Raw genomic sequence first — 13,996 nt, forward strand, 5'->3', positions numbered from 1 at the left:
GTCATTTCCGTGCACCACTAGCCCGTATTGTATTGTGTCATATGGATTTGTTTTCTTGCTACTTTTTTAAAATTTTATATATTACCTTTTGTACCGAGATCTTGTGCCGCATGTTATTTTTTCAAAACCTCAATAAATATTTTGCAAAAGAAAGACTGTGTTGCTATCACCAGTGTCCTCTGCAAAATCTGTGCTTTCGCATTTTGGAACATCCCATTACCCCAACTGTCCTCCCTGGTTACAAGTTTTCAGCATTGAATCAAAAAAAAGCCATCCCTTACACTGATTATTGAGCTGCAGTGAGTGAACGGTTGCTGTGTGCCTGGCTGTCTCTACTAATCTTGGGAAAGAACTCGGTTAAATTACACAGCGGCTCCTTTGGGGGTAGCGCTGCACTTCCAAGAAGCATTTTGGTGTTAACCTGGCACCTCCATGAACGCACATAACTCTCCCGCTCTACAAGACTCTGGTCCGGCCGCACCTGGAATATGCTGTCCAGTTCTGGGCACCAGTTCTCAGGATCTACTGGAAATGGAGCGAGTACAAAGAAAGGCAACAAAGCTAATAAAAGGTCTGGAGGATATTAGTTATGAGGAAAGGTTGTGAGCACTGAACTTATTCTCTCTGGAGAAGAGACGCTTGAGAGGGGATATGATTTCAATCTACAAATACCGTACTGGTGACCCCCACAATACGGATAAAACTTTTTCGCGGAAGGGAGTTTAACAAGACACGTGGCCACTCATTAAAATTAGAAGAAAAGAGGTTTAACCTTAAACTGCATAGAGGGTTCTTTACTCTAAGAGCGGTAAGGATGTGGAATTCCCTTCCACAGGCGGTGGTCATCGATAGTTTCAAGAAACTATTAGATAAGCACCTGAACGACCGCAACATACAGGGATATACAATGTAATACTGACATATAATCACACACGTAGGTTGGACTTGATGGACTTGTGTCTTTTTTTGACCTCACCTACTATGTAACATAAGAACATTCTTCATCTCCCACCCACAAGGACAGTGACCAGAGATGACACACCTGAGGACTTCTTTTCATTGTACAATGCTTTCAGAAGAGCTGGAATTTCCAGAGAATTAATTTCTGCTTCCAAAACATCAAAAGCTGAGAAGTTATCTGGCAGGAAAAACTTCCCGCGATGAAGGAAATTTCCTGAATGAAAACAGGAAAATAATTATTCAGCAAAAAAAAAAAAAAAAAGTGTTCACTATCCAGAAACACTTATATCTGCAATACAGGAAATTCATTGTAACAAAAAAAAAACAAAACAAATATGAACCCAGCATTTAAGAAAATATACAACGTGTGCAATTTAAATTAGAGGCACCAGTTTCCTGTCCACATTAATTATGTTTTCTCCAAGAGCTCTCTTCCAGCAAGCGCTGGCGTTTACTGAGCTCCACAACAAAGAGATTTTACCAGCGTGATTCCTCTGTGTATAGAAGTAATCTCACCACCCTTCAGTAGTGTAGAGTAAAGTAAGCACGGGGTTGATTTACTAAAGGAGTAGTCAATGTTCACTACTTTTAACCACTTTCCGACCGCACATTATGTGATTCTGCTACCCGGGAAGGGTGTACACGCGCAAGCGCTGGCTATGCTGTGATTAGTCACAGTGCAAGCCAATCAGCAGGTGCCGGCCAATGGATGTACGCCGGCACCCGCTAATCGGCGAGGAGGTAGACAGGGATACAGAGCTCCGTCCTGTCAGCAGGGATGTGCCGGTTTTTGTTTCCCTGCAAAGCAGCGAATAAAAACTGTCACTTCCCTTAGTAAAAGCACCTCACAGTACACACAAAAACACTGGCTAGACACACATTTAACCCTTTGATCGCCCTACATGTTTAACCCCTTCCCAGCCAGTGCCATTAGTACAGTGACAGTGCATATTTTTAGCACTGATCACTGTATTAGTGCCACTGGTTCCCTCCCACAAAGTGTCAGTTAGTGTCAGTTTGCCCGCCATACTATCACAGTGACGCTTTAAGTCGCTGATTGGCGCCATTACTAGTATAAAAAAAATATATAAATAAAAATTCCGGTATCTATAGCCAGGGATATGCAACTAGCTGACCTCCAGCTGTTGCAAAACTACAAGACCCATCATTCCATTGCCTCTGGGTGTCATGCTTGTGGCTTTCAGAGTCTTGCTATGACCCATGGGGGAAGTATACGAAAAGATCCGGACAGCCGCACACCAGGAAAAAAATGCAGGTGTCTTTATTATAAAATCGGGATCATAGAGCATACAGGACACTGTAGCGAAAAAGTACAGGCGATCAGCTAACGCGTTTCATGAGCTATGAGTAAGCACTTGGCATAAGTGCGAAACGCGTTAGATGATTGCCTGTACTTTTTCGATACAGTGTCCTGTATGCTCTATGATCTCGATTTTATAATAAAGACACTTGCATTTTTTTCTCGGTGTGCGGCTGTCCGGATCTTTTCGTATACTTCCTGCCTGGCTCAGCATTAGCCAGCACCTGGGGCTCTTTCCTTTTGGAGGCAATCATTTGGTTCACACCTGGCTTGAATCCATACCTGTGCGGTGAAGCCTCTCTCGCCACATTATGACCCATGGGACTTATAGTTCTGCAACAGCTGGAGGTCCGCTAATTGCATATCCTTGATCTTTACCATAGTTTGTAGAAATCATAACTTTAGTGCAAACCAATCAATATGCACTTAAAGGGGATATAAACCCTTAAGGTTTTCCACCCTAATGCATTCTATGCATAAAGGTGAAAAACCTTATGTAGTGCAGCTCCCCCCCCAGAGCCACCCTTTTACTTACCTGAACCCGATCGCTCTAGTCGCTGTTTTAGGTCCTCATTGGATAGATTGATAGAAGCAGGAGCCGTTGGCTCCCGCGGCTGTCAATCAAATCCAATGACGCGGGAGCCAGGGGCGGGCTGAGTCCTGCTGTCTGTGTCAATGGACGCAGCAGCATGACTCGGAAGCACGCCCGCACGAGTGCCCCCCATGGAAAGCGGCTCTCCGTGGGGGCACTCGAGAAGAGGAAGAGCCAGGAGCGCCTCTGGGGGACCCCAGAAGAAGAGGATCGGGGCCACTCTGTGCAAAACCCTTGCACAGAGGAGGGAAGTATAAAATCTTTGTTATTAAAAAAAAAAAAAAAAAAAAAGGAAACCTTTACAACCCCTTTAATGGGATTTTTTTAAAACCAAAAATATGTAGCAGAATGGCCTAAATGTAAGAAACGTTTTTAAAGGTTTTATAGCAGAAAGTAAAAAATTTAAAAATGTCGGTCTTTTTTTGTTTATAGCGCAAACAATAAAACCCAGTGGTGATCAAATACCACCAAAAGAAAGCTCCATTTGTGGGTAAAAAAAAACATATAAAATGTTATTTGGGTGCAGCATCGAACGACCGCGCAATTTTCAGTTAAAGTAACGCAGTGCTGTATCGCGGAAAATAGCCTGGCCATGAATTTTCACTTCTTTTTTGTGAATTAGCTGAAACAAGGTGAAATTCCACTTTGCAAAGAATACCCTATTATGTGCAAGGAAAACATTTTTTTAATCACATGAATGGATGATTAAAGTCATCACAAATTCAGCTGCTTGATTTAGCTAAATAAATGTTCTCTTTGCAAAGAGTAGCACAGTAAAGTCTTCCTAGAACAGAAGGTATTTGCATGTCTCTTTCCATCACATATCCCAAAAATAAGAGAATTATTTCAGGATAGTGGGTGGAGCCATGAAAATCATTCTTTTATGATCCATCAGCCAGACGCACATCCAGAACTGCTGGCGTATAGTTTAAATATAGCCGAATAATGTGGAGCCATTTATTCCAAACTGTTCTAAGACTTTACTTTGCTGACTCAGTTGGAGGGCTTTCTGATATCCTAAAGCAATCCATAGATGATACAATTTTCTTTCCTGCAACCAAGGGTTGCAGGAAGGAAAATCGCTCGATTTCCCCATCAACACTGATTTTATTTTAAAATTGTATTAAAGTCTTGTTTTTTTTTGTTTAAAAAAATAACAAAACTTACCTGCTCTCTATAATGGTTTTGCACGGAGCAGATCAGATCCTCCTCATCTTGGGTCCCTCATCGGCACCCCCTGGCCCCTCACCCCTGCTGAGTGCCCCCACAGCAAGCAGCTTGCTATGGGGGCACCCGAGCTGAAAGGCTGCTCTGTGTGTTTCATTCAGACACAGAGCCATGGCTCGGCCTCACCCCTTGCTTTCTCCTCATTGGCTCACTGACTTTGATTGACAGGAGTGGGAGCAAGCCAATGAGGGGGGGAGAGTCCCCGGACAGCCGGGGCTCTCGTGCAACATCGCTGGATTGAGATGTGGCTCAGTTAAGTACTAGGGGGGCTGCTGCACACAAAAGGTTTTTTTTTATGTTAAAGTGGATGTAAACCCAATGTCATCCTTTCTAAACTACTGCCATAGGGGTTATCTATAAGGATATACATGCCTCCTGCATGTATCTTGTACCTGTCAAATGTCTCCCCTCTGTCTGTTATGAGACCCGAAAAACTGCAGATTCTGTGGGCGGGTCTGTTGTCTGGAGCTCGGTGGGCGGAGTCGTGATGTCAGTAGACTCCCCGCCCACCTTTACACTCCCCTTGTCAATATACATTTTCTTCTGTGTATTTCTAACACTGAACTTCTGCTATGATCTCTAACATCCAGTGAAAAGACAGGAAAGTAACCACATGACTTCAGCATGCCCAATCATACTGAGGTGTGGAACAGCCAATCCTCGCAGAGCTGCTGAAGAAAGGAGTGGGAGGGAATTAAAAAATACTGCATGTGTTTTAGGCTAGTGCACGAGATGTAAATCACCTGTCACTCACAGCAAGGGGGAGGATTTGACAAAGTTTTTCTCAGTTTGTCAAGATTTATCTCACTGAACAATAAAAAAAAGGATTGCTCAGAGATGGATTAACTCTGTGTGGCAAGACTGGGCTCAAATGATAGGAAATCCTATACTCTACAGTATGATATAAAAAAACAAATAAAAAAAATTGGGTTTACATCCACTTTAATGCATAGCATGCATTAACATAAAAAAACCTTCTACCTTTAGAAGCACTTTAACCTATAAATGCAAGAATATTCACATAATATTCTCACCTATGAAGCGAAACTCAGGGCAACCGCATTCAACCAATATAAATTTCTCAGAGAACCAAAGCAAGTTATCATCTGTTACCAGCGCAGGATACTTCTCTAAAATGTCAACTGGAAAGAAGCAATAATGAACTTCCTCCTCTGCATCAAGTAAGGGATTGAGCAAAAGTCCAAGAGGGGCTCGGTCCCAGATCCCTGAAGAAAACAAGAGTGACTTACACATGATCCTCAATTGCAACAAAAAAGTACAATTATAAAATAACCAACTGAAATACACCTAACAGAAGCCACATGTGTGGGAAGTCAAAGTGTTTGTAAACACAAAAATCGAATTTATTATATATGTCTCTTTATGTATTTCACCAGTGCTTTTTTTTTTTATGAATGTTATTCTTCTGGATTACCTGGTTGATCCTGGCAGTTCCCCACTTCCAGGTTGAAAACTGACCACGCTAGCCAATTTGTCCTCCCGTGGTCAGTTTGCGTCCTCTGTTATGCCATTCTGAGATACAGGCAGGTTGTGCAAGCGCACAGCCTGCCTGTATCATGCGTGGTCAATGTGTGGCCACGCCCCCCCCCCGTCCATCCCTTTGCTCTTGATTCACAGCGGGTTCCAGAGCCAGCCTTGCTATGAATGGGTATTGCAAGTCCGCTGCTGAAGGGGAAAGTGGCGTCATGCAGCTGTGTATGTGCTTGTGTTTTAGCTCTTTAGAAGTGCTGACTCTCGGCGGCATACGTTACTTCCAGGATTAAAGTACATGCCTTTCAATCTGGAGACGCCCACCCACAGGTCCGTGATCTGCTAAGCAAGGAAAAGTGATCACCTGACCGGCACATTAAAAAGGTATGAAAAGGGTAAAATAGCAATTTTTTACAATTATAATATAATACCAATACAATAAAATTTAACAAAATAGTAACAAAATAGTGAACTCTGCACCACAGAAGAAAACATTGTTCTATATACAGTAAGTGTAAAATAAAAAAAAATAATAAAAATTCAGTGCTGCCCCCTTAAAAGTCAAAACAAATTTCCACACACCAAATTAGAATACAGATCCCAATTTAAGGAGGTGCTGTCCTCAAATAAAAAACATCACTCAACATTAACCACTAAAAGTTAAAAAATAAATATAAACATAAAAAAAAAACAAAAAAACCCAAAAAAAAACAAGCACCCCGTGTCATCACATGTGAACTGGAGACCAAATACAGACAGAATTGTCCCCTGTGACAAAGTTGGAAGGACGAAACGTGTCGGGGAAGGGTTATAGGGCAACTGGGAGTGACATCAGACGTCGATCCGGAAGTGACACACCGGATGTGGTGCGCCGTTTGCTTGGCCTATACATTGGATCTAACGCCACTGACAGCACTATAGAACACTGAAGCAGGAGTTACTAGATGTGCTTTGTTTTATGGATATTTGTGAGTTCGATTTTATCGTTTTTAACCACTTGCCGGCTGCACTGTAGTCGAAAGACGGCCACAACAAGGCCGTCTCAGTTCTGGGATGGTGTCTATTTGCGTCCTCCCAGAACCCTGCGTGTGCATCGGGCACGCTCTGTGTACTTTGAACACAGATTATCACAGATCGAGGTAAAGGCCCAATCACAGTGGTCCTTTACCATGTGATCAGCTGTGTCCAATCACATCCATGTAAACAAATGACGGTTATCGACATTTCCTTTCCTCAGCGCTGTCACTGTGTGAGGAAAGGTAAGCCGGTAACCATCAATCCTGTGACAGCACACATTTACACTGATTATCAGTGCAGCATTTCAGTGCCCAACAGTTCAGCCTCATGGGTGAAGAATAAAAATTACACAGAAACAAAGAAAACGTTTTTTTCTTTAAATGTTTAACCTTTTTTTCGTTTGTTTGTAGCAAAAAATGAAAAAACCCCAGTGGTGATTAAATATCACCAAAAGAAAGATCTATCCGTTTGAAAAAAAAAATGATAAAAATGTCATATGGGTACAGTGTTGCATGAATGCGCAATTGTCATTCAAAGTGCAACAGCACTGAAAGCTGGCCTGGTCAGGAAGAGCGTGAAAGTGCTCAGTAGGTAAGTGGTTACATAAAGTATTTATACAGTTTTATGCTATGAATGTCCCTTCTTTTCCTTTAACCTAGGTCTGTGGAGTGATATGAAAAGGAGAAGAATTTGCAGCCTGAGTGGTAGGGGATCCCACGATTAGAAGCGCACTTTATGACGATCAGTCACATGAGAGGCATATGGAGTCGATGAGTGCCTAACCAGAAGCGAGTGGTGTATTCACTACAGTCACGTTTTGGTTGGAGGATTCACTGTGTGGATATTGTGAAGAAATAACATATTGTGGACAATTCTTGTTGTATTTTGTCACCAGTTTACGTGTGATTATGTCTGATTCACGGGGTGTTTGTTTTTTCTTTTTTTCCTTTTTCTATATGTTTGTTTTTCTAACTCTTAGAGGTTAATGTTGGGTGATTTTACTATTTATGATTACATATTTAACTATTCCTTTATGAATAGATGAAAACTTGCATTCACAACTACCGTACTTTAAATCATTACCTGGAGACAAAGACATTTTTAGAGGCCACTCAGAAAGCTTGTTGCTACATTTTTGGGTTTTCCAGTAGTTCATGGGTGCTTCCTCATGGGTTGGAATGTCTGGCAATGTTTGTTCATGCAGGTGAGGTTTTTCTTCTTTTCCCGCCTTCAGCTTGTCTATGGCCTGTTAATAACGAACAAATGGTGGTCATATTCATACACTACACGCAGGGATATGCAATTAGCGGACCGCCAGCTGTTGCAAAACTACAAGTCCCATCATGCCTCTGCCTCTGAGTGTCATGTTTGTGGCTGTCAGAGTCTTGCTTTGCCTCATGGGACTTGTAGTTCTGTACAGCTGGAGGTCCGCTAATTGCATATCCCTGCTGACTACAGAGATAAGAGACAAGTCTGAAGCTGGCCATAGATGGATTAAATCTCGGCTGGTTCAGCAGGGACCGGCAGAGATTCGATCCATCTATGAGCAAGCCCACTGTACCCCAAGTTGATTGATCGACTTGGGTACAACTAGCATGTCAGTTTATTAGCATGTGATTATTGCCAGAGACTATAACCGCTAGCAGTAATCATTGTGCTCTCATGACAGGGATGGCTCCCTTAGCACCCCATCCCCCCTCCCCAATAATAGCTCCTCGGGAGGGATTCTTACCTGCTGGGTATTGTATTCATGTGCACAAAGTCCAGTCCAATGAGAGCAACAAAGGTCAGGGAGTCCAAACACTCCTACCATCATTATTTACGCAGAAGAAGACAATGCACATTGCATACTAGCACATTATGTGAAACTTACCCTAGAATGAAGCCCTCCAGCAACGCTCTGTCACCTCTGAAGGCGCTTCCATCTTTACCTGGTCTTCCTTCCGGGTTTGCGAACCCCAATGACGTCACTCCCGCGCATGCGTGCGGGAGCTGCTGTTTTCGGCACAGGACTCTGAAGAAGCGGCCCGGGTGGCTATTCCTTCAGAGCGCATGCGCCGGTGATGTCACTGGCCGCATGTACAGTATCTCCTAAACCGTGCAGATTTAGGAGATATTTACAGTACCTCTAGGTAAGCCTTATTATAGGCTTACCTATAGGTAAAAATGATACATGGGAGTTTACTTCCACTTTAATGGAAAGATCGGAGTACTCTAATGTGGCACAATCACCAAGATTTAATTGTCTGCTTCATAAAAATGTTAGATGTGACAAAGATCAGTGGATCAATAGATCAGAAAAGAAGGTGTGTCTAAAAAGTGTGGTGAATGGTCTGATATCTCAACAGCAACACGGAGCAGGTGCAAGCGCATGCGCACGGCTATCCAGAGACACGTCAAGAAACACCACCTTGTATAGGAGTACACGTGACTTTCAGGGTAAACCCGCTGCAGGCAGTGGAACGTAGTCAGTGTGAGATGTAGGGTCGCAGTGCAATGGAGCAACAAGTGAACATCAAGTTCTGCTACAAACTGGGGACACCGGTGTTGGAGACGCATAAAATGTCAGTGCGAGTGTACGGGACGTTAGCCATGAGCAGAAAATGAGTTCAAGCGCTTTCACGATGGGAAGGAAACAACTGAGGATGAGCCACGTTCGGGTTGGCCATCGACAAGCGGAACCCCAGACACTCGAGCGAGTGCGACAAATGCTGGTACAAGATCGGGGATTGACTCTACAGTTGATGGCGGAGGAATTGGGCATAAGCAAGGGCACGGTGCGCACCACTGAAGATTTGGGTAAGCGGAAGATCCGTTCCCAGTTTATGCCGCACAAGCTGACAGACAAACAGAAAGCACAACGGATGGAAACCTCTGGAGATTTCATTGCAATGTGACCCGATCCATCCTTTCTGCCAACCATTGTCAAAGGGGGTGAGACGTGGCGCTACCAGTTCCATCAGGAATCCCAGCGGCAATTGATGGAATGGCGTTCACCACCTTCCCTGCAACCCAAAAAGAGCCGCCTGCAAATGTCCAAGGTCAAGACAATGTTGATCGGCATCTACAACGATGGCATCATCCAAGAATGTGTGACAGAGGTTCTGCGATCGATTCCTAAAGAGGCCTTCGCTGACAGTTTCCAGAAGATTTATGAACGTTGCCCAACGTGTGTTGTAAAGGATGGCGATTATTTTGAAGGCCAATAAGGGTGATTTGTTTGTATCTTCGGTTTTGTTTGTTTTCTGGTACCATTCACTAAACTTTTTAGACACACCTCGCATTATGATTCACTGATCTATGCCACATCTGATTTTTTATGAAGCAAACAATTAAACCCGAGTGGAGTGCCACTTTAGAGTCCTCCAATTTCTCCATCAAACTTGAGCACTGAATAAGGGGGAGATCCTTGGCTATTGCAATTTTCAGACAGCCGCAGCACTTTGATGACCAATGTGCTCAGTGGGCATAAGAACGCATCTGCTATTACCAGTAAAGTCTTACTCTAGTCAACATTTAGGATTTAGGCCCGGTTCACACTGGTGCGACATACGCTCCGACTTTGGGATCACAGGTCGCATGACGAGTATAAATCAATGTTTCCCTATGAGAGCCGTCTTAACTGGTCCGACTTTGAAAAAGGTGCCTGCACTACTTTGGTCCGACTTGGGCACAATTTCAACCCATTGATTTGAATGTAAGTCGCATCCAAGTCGGATCATCATCTTAACTGATCCGACTTGTGGCATGCGACTTGTGCTCTGAGGATCTTGAAGGGGGAACCTCACGTCAAAATTTTAAAAAATGGCATGGAGCCCCCCCCCCCCCAAAAAAAATATATACCAGACCCTTATCTGAGCAAGCAGCCCGGCAGGTAAGGGGCAGGGGGAGCGAGAGAGCACACCCCCCCTCCCCTCCTGGACCATACCAGGCCACATACCCTCAACATGGGGGGGGGATGCTTTGGCCCCCCCCCCAAAGCACCTTGTCCCCATGTCCCGACAACCCTGGGTGGTGGTCGAGGGGGTCTTTGGGCAGGGGGCTTATTATACCCCTACTCATTCATCCATAAAAGATAAAAACAGTATACTTTTTAAAAACGTTCTTAATTAGAAATGAAGAATGTCCCCCATCCTAGCTCCGAATTGCCTTCTTTCTCTGGTGATGTCTTCTCCCTCCACTGATGTCCTCTTCCCCTGGTTTTTCCTCTGCTGATGTCTTTTCCCTCCAGGGATGACTTCTTCCTCTGGTTCTTCTCCCTCCACTGATCTCCTCTTCCTCTGGTTCTTCCTCCGGTGATGTCTTTTCCCTTCAGGGTTGACTTCTTCCTCTGGTTCTCCTCCCTCCGCTGATTTCTTCTTCCTCTGGTTCTTCCTCCGGTGATGTCTTCTCCCTCCAGGGATGACTTCTTCCTCTGGTTCTCCTCCCTCCGCTGATTTCTTCTTCCTCTGGTTCTTCCTCCAGTGATGTCTTCTCCCTCCAGGGATGACTTCTTCCTCTGGTACTTCTCCCTCAGCTGATGTCCTCTCCTCCGGTGATGTATTTTCCCTCCAGGGATGACTTCTTCCTCTGGTTCTCCTCCCTCCACTGATTTCTTCTTCCTCTGGTTCTTCTGCCTTCATTGATGTCTTCTCCTGACGCTAGCTCCCGCTGTTGTGTTAGCTCCAGTGTCTGCCAATTCTTAAATAGCCATGGGGGGGTGGCCTTCCGATGATGTCACCCGAAGACCCCACCCCCTTGTGACATCACCGCCCCATCATGCCCCAGGCGTGACGTCGGAGCAATGTAAACCCGGCCTTAGAGTAGGAAAGGGTTGGGATCTCTGTCGGTTTTTACTGCTGTTTCCACATTCTGGAGACTTTCCTGCACTTCTCATCCCCAGAGACAGACAGAGGAAGCAAGAACACAGACAGCAATAAAAGCCAGGCAGAGATTCTAACCATTCTGGACTCTATCCAAAACCAGAAAAAAAAATGTTTTGACTGAAGTTACTGAACAAGGCTAAAGTCAACATTTATACAGGAACAGCTGCAGAACAAATACTCAATAAATACCTCAATAACTGGTGGGAGATTGAGCCCTCTAGCTTGTTCATGCAACAGATCCAGCTCTGATAAGCTGGATACTGGGAGCTGCGAAGTGAGCAGGAACTGATGAATATGTCTGAACACAAAGCCATCCCGGTCTAGGAATATCCTTGATCTATCGGACTCCGGTAACAAGCAGGCCTCCCGATATAGTAAAGATTCGGGGAAAGGAGTGAGTTTAATCTTTGGTATGGGGAAGATCCACGCACCAACATTAATGTGGAAGAGATCCTTGCAGTCATCTGCTGGGCTCTCCTCTACCTGTATGACACAAAACAATAACAGCAATTTACTTTAAAGTGATTGTAAAGGCAGTTTTTTTTTTTTTTTTTAAATAAACAAACATGTCATACTTACCTGCTCTGTGCAGGGTTTTTTTTTATTAAAGCGTAACTCCACTTTTGTTGAGAAAAAAACATTCCCCTCTGGGTGATCTCTGTACATTGCAAGGATTATACCAACCTTTGTTGCAGATTCCTATCTTTTTGTTATTCTGAAGAAATCCCTGTGTGTTTGTCTGTGCCTCTGTACTGAGTGGGTCTAATGGGAGTGGTTTCATAATTAACTGTCAGGTGTGCAGCTGCAGAGCACTAATGAAGAAATCTGCTGGGCCTGCATTCCTTTAGACGTGTTCCTATTAAAAGTATCTCTCCAAAAATGACATTTTTGTTGCAGGGGATGCCTGAAATCTGACTTGTATCTTAGTGCAGACTTCTGGGAAAATTGGTGAGCCAATCACACAAGCAGGAAATGATGTTTCTGGGGGAGTGGTCAGAATACACTCTGCGTACAGAACAACTCCAGGTAGTCATATTGCATTCTCAGAAAATGACAGCAGCTGCAGATTGGAAAGGTAAGGTCATTTTTAATAACATTCAATTACAATATGATTAGTGTCACAATTCTATAAGCTATATTATTTTTCCTTGCTATTTTTTTCCCCCACGAAAGTGGAGTTACCCTTAAATAATGATTCATGGCACTAGGGAGCATGCGCTTTGTTTTCTCTCTTTTGCTCATGTTATGTTTCTGCCACCCAGTGGATGAAGTGTGAGCTGCAGCTGTCCCTGGATCCACTTGCCGCGCAATCCCTGTACCTGGTATGTCATCGTACTTCAAGTGGTTGTACCGGGATAATGCAGCTGCAGGCATCACCCTGGTACCGTCTTTTAGAGCCGCCGGTCGCTCTCTTGCAATAGCAATCAGAGCAGCTAACTAGCCACTTGATTTCTATTACAAGCAGCAGGTGGGGGGACACCCCCTCCCCCGCGGCTTACTCGGGCTCTCCTGTCTCACCAGCTACCAGTCGGCACATCAGCACCCAAATAAAAGCCAGGACTGAGTTTGATCTGGTCTCTGATATTGTAACCTGGAAGCGATGACATGACATCACCTCGGGTTTACCCGGATGTCAGCGGCGCCATTTTCAAAAAAATCAAAAGTATTCAAAAACACAGATCTTGGAGTTTTGAATGCTTTTAAGTGCAGAGGAGGGATTTGGGGTTCAAGTGGATATCTACTATTGCTGCCTTGTAGGTGAAGCGCAAAGAGGCAATTTCTTTGTAGCAATGGGACTGTAGAGGAGGAGGAGGGTGTTGGGGTGAAGGAGGAGCTGGATGGAAGAGTGAAGGGTGGAGGAGGAGGTGGTGGGTAGAGGAGCGAAGGAAGAGGAGGAGGGTGGGTGGAGGAGTGAAGGAGGAGGAGTCTGGGTGGAGGAGTGAAGGGGGAGGAGGGTGGGTGGAGGAGTGAAGAGGGAGGAGGGTGGGTGGAGGAGTGAAGAGGGAGGAGGGTGGGTGGAGGAGTGAAGGAGGAGGAGTCTGGGTGGAGGAGTGAAGGGGGAGGAGGGTGGGTGGGGGAGTGAAGGGGGAGGAGTCTGGGTGGAGGAGTGAAGGGGGAGGAGTTGGGTGAGGAATGAAGGAGGAGCTGGGTGGAGGAGTGCAGGAGGAGGAGTTGGGTGAGGAATGAAGGAGGAGGAGTTGGGTAAGGAATGAAGGAGGAGGAGTTGAGTGAGGAATGAAGGAGGAGGAGCTAAGTGTAGGAACCAGGAGGATAGGACTCTGGAGGAGCGCAATCACCAGATATATTCATTTTGTGCTTGTGATCAGAATTAACAATTGGAGGAGTGGAGGAGTAAAGAAGGAGGAGGAGGTGGGTGCAGCAGTAAAGAAGAAGGATGGGCTGGGTGGAGAAGTGAAGGAGGAGGAGGTGGGTGCAGGAGTAAAGAAGAAGGATGGGCTGGGTGGAGAAGTGAAGGAGGAGCAGCTGGGTGAAGGAGGCGGGTGGAGAAGGTGGTGGAGGAGT

The 13,996-nt window shown here is 44.8% G+C and overlaps 1 protein-coding gene across 1 annotated transcript in view; it reads right to left on the reverse strand.

Moving 5' to 3' along the window:
• The window catches only part of KCTD19 (potassium channel tetramerization domain containing 19), a 44,732-nt gene extending 31,647 nt beyond the window's left edge, over window positions 1-13,085 (reverse strand). Inside the window, exons 1-5 of the mRNA XM_073603901.1 lie at window positions 12,973-13,085; window positions 11,663-11,987; window positions 7,692-7,854; window positions 5,135-5,326; window positions 1,043-1,174 (exon numbers count right to left, since the gene is read on the reverse strand). Of these exons, the coding sequence (XP_073460002.1) occupies window positions 1,043-1,174; window positions 5,135-5,326; window positions 7,692-7,854; window positions 11,663-11,987; window positions 12,973-13,085 (925 nt within the window). The remainder of the gene's footprint in view (window positions 1-1,042; window positions 1,175-5,134; window positions 5,327-7,691; window positions 7,855-11,662; window positions 11,988-12,972) is intronic.
• Between the last annotated feature and the right edge of the window lie 911 nt (window positions 13,086-13,996).

The sequence above is a fragment of the Aquarana catesbeiana genome, linkage group LG11, assembly GCF_042186555.1.
Source record: "Aquarana catesbeiana isolate 2022-GZ linkage group LG11, ASM4218655v1, whole genome shotgun sequence".
Taxonomy (NCBI): Eukaryota; Metazoa; Chordata; class Amphibia; order Anura; family Ranidae; genus Aquarana; species Aquarana catesbeiana.